Raw genomic sequence first — 9,091 nt, 5'->3', positions numbered from 1 at the left:
GGCTTTCAGTCTCTCAGTTATCAGATCCTTCACTGCCTGTCTGCTCCTCCTTCAAGACTGTAACCAGAGAGAAGAGACCTTCTCTGAACTACTAGACAAGGTCATCATTCTTCCATTACCCCACCCCCACCATGGGACCCAGATACTGCTTTCTCTTGAGTTACTACTGATGATTCATTAGGACCCCATATTGCACACTAACAGACTTAGATGAAGGTCTATTATCCTTTATTTCCAAAACTAGCTGCTTCACCCATGCTCTCTATCCGTTACTCTTAGCCACCTCCCAAACTTTGTTCCCTCAATAACCTGGTTCCTTTTTACTGGCTCTTTTGCCAATGCTTTTCAAACATGTGTCGCCCCTTGCCCTTGTCCCCCAAAACAAGAAGTGGGAAAAAAACACTTTTGTTTGTTTTGATTCTGCTGCCATTTTAGAAATCAATTATTTTTCTCCTTCCATTCAATACCAAACTTGTGAACATTTTTATCTCAACACCTCCATTTTCTCAGCAGCCCTTTGCTCCTTAATCTCCTATCTTCTGTCTTCCATGATCATCAAAACACGGCAATTATTCTCTCAAAGGTCACATATGACCTGCTCTCATCACTGTCTTTATTGTTGAACTCTGTAGTTTTCCCTGAGGTTGACCATCCCCACTTCTTGACTCGTCTCTTCCTTGTGTTTTGTTTGTTTTGGTAACTGTCCAATTCTGGTTTTCTTCTTCCTTTTCTAACCAGTTATTAAACGTCTCCCCACTGATTCTTTATCTCATCCCTGCAGGTGGGTATTAACTAAAGTTCTGTCTTCAGTCCTCTGTTCTTTCTGCCTCTAGCATTTTCTTGCTGAGGGGTGGGAAAGTTTGATATAAAGCCAGAGTGGCAAATTCAAGTGCTTACAAGGGCCAGACAGGTAATGTAGATAACTGAAGAAAAAGATGGATGGGTGTAAGATACAAACAGGGAGTATAGGATGCTGGGGGTAAACTATAGCATTAGCTTCTATTTCTAAGGGGTAGATGCTATACAGCCCCAGCCAATGTGTGCCGGGTTGGCCAAATGTGTCACCCCTGCCAATTTTTCATCAGAAATCTGAAGTCTGGATCTTTCTGCTAATTCTCAAAATTTCCAAATGTTAGTCACTGATTCATTTTTTTAATGATGTAGATTGTATCAGTTAGGATTGACTAGGTTATACTGTATTTACACATGACCCCAGATTCTTAGCTTACAGCAAAAGGTTGTTCCTTACCCACATTATAATCCCATCACAGGTTAGTTGTATATCTGCTGCACATTATGTTTAGTCCAGGACTCAGGCTGACACAGCTACTTCTATATTCTACTTCTATCTAGAATGTTGATAAACAAACTCGTAGCAGAAGAAAAAGAAAACCTGGTGAATCATGCACTGAAACTATGTACTTAAATCATGCTTTATAGTTCCTCTCCGGAATACTGCACATCACCTCTGCACACATTTCCTTTGCCAAAACAAGTCACGTGGCCAAGGCTGACTTCAATGGGAAGAAGGAGTTTAAGCCTCTCCTAGAGAGAGGCGGCAAGTATTTGTGATCAATAATACAATCTACTCTACTGGCCAAACACAACTATCAGTGGTCCATTACCAGTTTGCAACCTCTAAAGTTCAGTAAAGAGCAAGGAACAGAGACACAGGAAATATGATTTGTCATTGCCACTCAGGACACTGGGCAAGTTACTTCACCAATGGGTCTCATCTGTAAAAGGAGGGACTCCGAATAGATGATATTTAAAGTCTCCTTACAGACCTACTATACTGAGTGTGTGAACAGCTCTGTACAGACAGAAAACTATTGAGCCTGAACCTGCAAAACTGCTTTCATCCAAGTCCCAGTACCACATTTTCTAAAAATAGCTGCACATTTTTACTTACATATCCAACCACCAGCATCCAGCAAGTCTTTTTCTTTTTTTAATGAGAAAGCACCAATGCTGTTTATTTTAATTCTTCTAATTTATGAGAATAACTTCTTAATGCTACATCAGAAGTCAATTCATCAATACTGAATTTGGAAAGCACAATCAAGAAAGACCCAAATTTTTATTGGGACTACACAACTTAGCATATACTAGATACCATGATTCTAGAACAAAATCAAAAGCAAAAATCTGAAATATGCATGACAAAAGTTCTTAAACTCCAGGGGATCCATGAACCACCCCAAACTGTATACAAAAGATTGTGTAGTGCATGCATAGATTTTTCTGGGCAAAGGTCCTGTAACTTTAATCAGCTTCTAGAGGGGCCCAAACAGTACACGGGAGAATTCTGATTTCCTCTGTATTTTCAATAATGGAAGCTGTGGACCTTGGGAAGTTTACTTTTGCACGTTTAAGACTCAATTTTCATGGCAAGAGGGTAGAAAAGAAAAATAAAAGTAACTTGCGAGGACTGGGCAGGGGGAAACTCCAAAGTGTTCTTTACTTCATAAGTTTTAGTAACATGTTCTGGTTTAGAGAGGGGAAATGGGGACATCAGTGGTAACATCATAAGCTGAAGCAAGGAGACTCCTACAGGGATTTTTCAGGTCCTTAGAAAAACCAAACTTTAGTATGAATAAAGCAATAGCAAGAATGAAAAATGCAATTTAACTCAGGTCTAATTTTCTGTTTCTGCATATTAACAACTTATTTTTGATTTCTGAGTATCAAAAACTTCAATCAGAATACTTTAAAAAATATTATTCTGCACGCACTTAACAAATATGACAAAAGACAAGAATCCAGTTGTCTTGTTCACATATATTTAAAATCGGCCAGGACAGATAATCACGAACACTTCACCGCATTGATCTGAGGGCATCCTACCTCTATGCACACGTTCATGTAACACTACTAGTAATTACCCTGGAGCAAAAATTAAAGGCAAAGCGGAATCACCCTACAAAGCAAGTTTAAGGGATTAAACGTCATCATCACTACGGAGGACAAAGTTGCTGCCTGTGGACAGGGGCCCTTCCTCCTTAACATTCCCTGAATCACCCACAGTCCCTCTCTCATCGGAATCTTCTTCCTTCTCATCTGACTCTTCGTTAAACCCCTTCTCAGAGCCTTCTTCATCAAACATTTTCCCAGAGCTGTCACCTTCAAAATATGATTTTTCAGAGTTATTTTCTTCTACCTCTTTTTCAAGAATGTTTGCATTAAGTTCCTTCGCCGAACTCTCTTCCTCAAAATATTTCTCAAGGCCGTTCTCATCAGGATCTGTTTTGAGTCTCTTCTTTTTGGGCTCCCCTTCTGCACCATTCTCTTTCGACTCTTTTTTAGGACTACCCTCTTCATGCTCTTTCTCCGGGCTGCGTTCTCCAGACTCTCTGTCGGGGAAGTCTTCTTCACGCGCCCTTTTGCAACAGCCTTTCTCAAACACTCTTTCGAGGCAGCTCTCTTCAGATTCCTTTTGGGGACAGCCTTCTTCAGCCTCTTTTTCAGGGCCACTTTCTTTAGCATCTTTTTCAGAAGCATCGTCTCCAAGTTCTCCCCCATCTTCTGTTTTTTCAAACTTCTTTTCATCTGTAGGTTCTTCAAATTCCATTTCAGTTGCGGCTTCTTGAACATTCATTTGAAATGTGCAAGGGTGAAACATATTTCTGCTGACGACAAACTCGTCGTCGTTCTCATCCGAGTTGTTGCCGCTCATGTTGCCGACTTAGCCCAGGTGCAGCGTCCGGGAGCGTGAAGAGGCCGAAGTGACGCTGGCTCGCCCCGCTGGGTCTCGACACCGCCGCTCGATCCACAACGCGGCGGGAGCGGGCACAGGAGTTCTGTCCTCCCCGCCGGCGGATTCTAAGATGACTGCGGGTCCCGCTGCAACGTCTGGAAACCGCTTGACAACGGAGGCCCGCTCACGCTGACGCAGTCGCCATTGTTGACGGCAGCCGCCATTGTCGACGCAGCCGCCACTGTGGACGCGTCGTGACATCGCCATCCAGCGAGTCTTAATCCAAGCTGCTCTTCACTCCAACATTGATTTTCTTATTTGTAAACGGTTCCACTAACAATCCAACTAATATGTTTGGAATCATCCTTATCTCTTTTATTTCTCTAGTCCCCCATCTCCAGCTAGTCATGAAGCTCTAGAAATATTGTCCTCCTGATATTTCTTCCATCCATCCCTTCCTTTTCAGTCTGATTGCTATCAATAGTATCCATGCTTCTTATCTATTCATATCTGAATAGCTGACCTGGCTTACTATCTTGGCTCTTGCCACTCCTATTGCTGAAGTGTCAGTGCTGTCGTACAATCATCTCCTTACCCCATCCACGTAACTCCCACAACCTCAACCCTATTCAAAACCCTCAGTAACTCCTTGCTGCCTTCAGGTCAAAACTCCCTCACCTGACATTCAGGTTGCCTTCAGTAACTGACTATATAACTTTAAGCCATTTAATAAACAGATGCTCAACATCACTAATTATTAGAGAAATGCAAATCAAAACTACAGTGAGGTATCACCTCACACCAGTCAGAATGACCACCATCAAAACGTCTACAAATAACAAACGTTGGGGAGGATGTGGAGAAAAAGAAACCCTTTTCACTGGTTTCATCCCCACTATTGGTGGGAATGAAAATTGGTGCAGCCACTGTGGAAAACAGTATGGATGTTCCTCAAGAAACTAAAAATAGAACTACCATATGATCCAGCAATTCCACTCCTGGATATATATCCAGAAAAAAAATGAAAACACTAATTTGAAAAGATACATGCACCACAATGTTCATAGCAGCACTATTTATAATAAAAGAAGCAACCCAAGTGCCCATCAACAGACTACTGGAGTAAGATGTAGTATATATACAATGGACTATTAGTCATAAAAAGAATGAAATACTGTCACTTGCAGCAACATAGATGGACCTAGAGAATATTATGCTTAGTGAAATAAGTCAGAGAAAGACAAATACTGTATAACACCACTTAAATATGGAATCTACAAAGTAATGCAAATGGAAATATATGCAAGACAGAAACAGACTCACAGATACAGAAAACAACTAGTGGTTGGTTACCAAAGGCGAGAGGGAATGGGGGAGGGGCAAGATAGGGGTATAGAATTAACAGATACAAACTACTATATATAAAATAGAAAAGCAACAAGGATATACTGCATAGCACAAGGAATTATATCCATTATCTTGTAATGACCTATCATGGAGTATAATCTACAAAATCACTATGCTATACGACTGAACCTAAGATAATGTAAATCACCTATACTTCAATAAAAAATTTAAGCTGTTTAATTTCCCTGAGCCTAAATGTCCCCACTTGTGAAATGGACTTAATAATACTAGACAAGGTCATCATTCTTCCATTACCCCACCCCCACCATGGGACCCAGATACTGCTTTCTCCTGAGTTACTACTGATGATTCATTAGGACCCCATATTGCACACTAACAGACTTAGATGAAGGTCTATTATCCTTTATTTCCAAAACTAGCTGCTTCACCCATGCTCTCTATCCGTTACTCTTAGCCACCTCCCAAACTTTGTTCCCTCAATAACCTGGTTCCTTTTTACTGGCTCTTTTGCCAATGCTTTTCAAACATGTGTCGCCCCTTGCCCTTGTCCCCCAAAACAAGAAGTGGGAAAAAAAACACTTTTGTTTTGATTCTGCTGCCATTTTAGAAATCAATTATTTTTCTCCTTCCATTCAATACCAAACTTGTGAACATTTTTATCTCAACACCTCCATTTTCTCAGCAGCCCTTTGCTCCTTAATCTCCTATCTTCTGTCTTCCATGATCATCAAAACACGGCAATTATTCTCTCAAAGGTCACATATGACCTGCTCTCATCACTGTCTTTATTGTTGAACTCTGTAGTTTTCCCTGAGGTTGACCATCCCCACTTCTTGACTCGTCTCTTCCTTGTGTTTTGTTTGTTTTGGTAACTGTCCAATTCTGGTTTTCTTCTTCCTTTTCTAACCAGTTATTAAACGTCTCCCCACTGATTCTTTATCTCATCCCTGCAGGTGGGTATTAACTAAAGTTCTGTCTTCAGTCCTCTGTTCTTTCTGCCTCTAGCATTTTCTTGCTGAGGGGTGGGAAAGTTTGATATAAAGCCAGAGTGGCAAATTCAAGTGCTTACAAGGGCCAGACAGGTAATGTAGATAACTGAAGAAAAAGATGGATGGGTGTAAGATACAAACAGGGAGTATAGGATGCTGGGGGTAAACTATAGCATTAGCTTCTATTTCTAAGGGGTAGATGCTATACAGCCCCAGCCAATGTGTGCCGGGTTGGCCAAATGTGTCACCCCTGCCAAGTTTTCATCAGAAATCTGAAGTCTGGATCTTTCTGCTAATTCTCAAAATTTCCAAATGTTAGTCACTGATTCATTTTTTTAATGATGTAGATTGTATCAGTTAGGATTGACTAGGTTATACTGTATTTACACATGACCCCAGATTCTTAGCTTACAGCAAAAGGTTGTTCCTTACCCACATTATAATCCCATCACAGGTTAGTTGTATATCTGCTGCACATTATGTTTAGTCCAGGACTCAGGCTGACACAGCTACTTCTATATTCTACTTCTATCTAGAATGTTGATAAACAAACTCGTAGCAGAAGAAAAAGAAAACCTGGTGAATCATGCACTGAAACTATGTACTTAAATCATGCTTTATAGTTCCTCTCCGGAATACTGCACATCACCTCTGCACACATTTCCTTTGCCAAAACAAGTCACGTGGCCAAGGCTGACTTCAATGGGAAGAAGGAGTTTAAGCCTCTCCTAGAGAGAGGCGGCAAGTATTTGTGATCAATAATACAATCTACTCTACTGGCCAAACACAACTATCAGTGGTCCATTACCAGTTTGCAACCTCTAAAGTTCAGTAAAGAGCAAGGAACAGAGACACAGGAAATATGATTTGTCATTGCCACTCAGGACACTGGGCAAGTTACTTCACCAATGGGTCTCATCTGTAAAAGGAGGGACTCCGAATAGATGATATTTAAAGTCTCCTTACAGACCTACTATACTGAGTGTGTGAACAGCTCTGTACAGACAGAAAACTATTGAGCCTGAACCTGCAAAACTGCTTTCATCCAAGTCCCAGTACCACATTTTCTAAAAATAGCTGCACATTTTTACTTACATATCCAACCACCAGCATCCAGCAAGTCTTTTTCTTTTTTTAATGAGAAAGCACCAATGCTGTTTATTTTAATTCTTCTAATTTATGAGAATAACTTCTTAATGCTACATCAGAAGTCAATTCATCAATACTGAATTTGGAAAGCACAATCAAGAAAGACCCAAATTTTTATTGGGACTACACAACTTAGCATATACTAGATACCATGATTCTAGAACAAAATCAAAAGCAAAAATCTGAAATATGCATGACAAAAGTTCTTAAACTCCAGGGGATCCATGAACCACCCCAAACTGTATACAAAAGATTGTGTAGTGCATGCATAGATTTTTCTGGGCAAAGGTCCTGTAACTTTAATCAGCTTCTAGAGGGGCCCAAACAGTACACGGGAGAATTCTGATTTCCTCTGTATTTTCAATAATGGAAGCTGTGGACCTTGGGAAGTTTACTTTTGCACGTTTAAGACTCAATTTTCATGGCAAGAGGGTAGAAAAGAAAAATAAAAGTAACTTGCGAGGACTGGGCAGGGGGAAACTCCAAAGTGTTCTTTACTTCATAAGTTTTAGTAACATGTTCTGGTTTAGAGAGGGGAAATGGGGACATCAGTGGTAACATCATAAGCTGAAGCAAGGAGACTCCTACAGGGATTTTTCAGGTCCTTAGAAAAACCAAACTTTAGTATGAATAAAGCAATAGCAAGAATGAAAAATGCAATTTAACTCAGGTCTAATTTTCTGTTTCTGCATATTAACAACTTATTTTTGATTTCTGAGTATCAAAAACTTCAATCAGAATACTTTAAAAAATATTATTCTGCACGCACTTAACAAATATGACAAAAGACAAGAATCCAGTTGTCTTGTTCACATATATTTAAAATCGGCCAGGACAGATAATCACGAACACTTCACTGCATTGATCTGAGGGCATCCTACCTCTATGCACACGTTCATGTAACACTACTAGTAATTACCCTGGAGCAAAAATTAAAGGCAAAGCGGAATCACCCTACAAAGCAAGTTTAAGGGATTAAACGTCATCATCACTACGGAGGACAAAGTTGCTGCCTGTGGACAGGGGCCCTTCCTCCTTAACATTCCCTGAATCACCCACAGTCCCTCTCTCATCGGAATCTTCTTCCTTCTCATCTGACTCTTCGTTAAACCCCTTCTCAGAGCCTTCTTCATCAAACATTTTCCCAGAGCTGTCACCTTCAAAATATGATTTTTCAGAGTTATTTTCTTCTACCTCTTTTTCAAGAATGTTTGCATTAAGTTCCTTCGCCGAACTCTCTTCCTCAAAATATTTCTCAAGGCCGTTCTCATCAGGATCTGTTTTGAGTCTCTTCTTTTTGGGCTCCCCTTCTGCACCATTCTCTTTCGACTCTTTTTTAGGACTACCCTCTTCATGCTCTTTCTCCGGGCTGCGTTCTCCAGACTCTCTGTCGGGGAAGTCTTCTTCACGCGCCCTTTTGCAACAGCCTTCCTCAAACACTCTTTCGAGGCAGCTCTCTTCAGATTCCTTTTGGGGACAGCCTTCTTCAGCCTCTTTTTCAGGGCCACTTTCTTTAGCATCTTTTTCAGAAGCATCGTCTCCAAGTTCTCCCCCATCTTCTGTTTTTTCAAACTTCTTTTCATCTGTAGGTTCTTCAAATTCCATTTCAGTTGCGGCTTCTTGAACATTCATTTGAAATGTGCAAGGGTGAAACATATTTCTGCTGACGACAAACTCGTCGTCGTTCTCATCCGAGTTGTTGCCGCTCATGTTGCCGACTTAGCCCAGGTGCAGCGTCCGGGAGCGTGAAGAGGCCGAAGTGACGCTGGCTCGCCCCGCTGGGTCTCGACACCGCCGCTCGATCCACAACGCGGCGGGAGCGGGCACAGGAGTTCTGTCCTCCCCGCCGGCGGATTCTAAGATGACTGCGGGTCCCGCTGCAACGTCT

At 41.2% G+C, this 9,091-nt stretch overlaps 1 protein-coding gene across 1 annotated transcript; it reads right to left on the bottom strand.

Moving 5' to 3' along the window:
- Positions 1-2,718: 2,718 nt before the first annotated feature.
- LOC125963064 (HIV Tat-specific factor 1-like) lies at positions 2,719-3,831 on the bottom strand. The gene has a single exon (XM_049704805.1). It carries the CDS (start codon positions 3,674-3,676, stop codon positions 2,942-2,944), a length of 735 nt encoding a protein of 244 aa, XP_049560762.1. The 5' UTR covers positions 3,677-3,831; the 3' UTR covers positions 2,719-2,941.
- Between the last annotated feature and the right edge of the window lie 5,260 nt (positions 3,832-9,091).

This window comes from Orcinus orca, chromosome X (genome assembly GCF_937001465.1).
Source record: "Orcinus orca chromosome X, mOrcOrc1.1, whole genome shotgun sequence".
Taxonomy (NCBI): Eukaryota; Metazoa; Chordata; class Mammalia; order Artiodactyla; family Delphinidae; genus Orcinus; species Orcinus orca.
The sequence above is the reverse complement of the archived record's forward strand: the minus strand, read 5'-3'. Positions and strand labels throughout refer to the sequence as shown.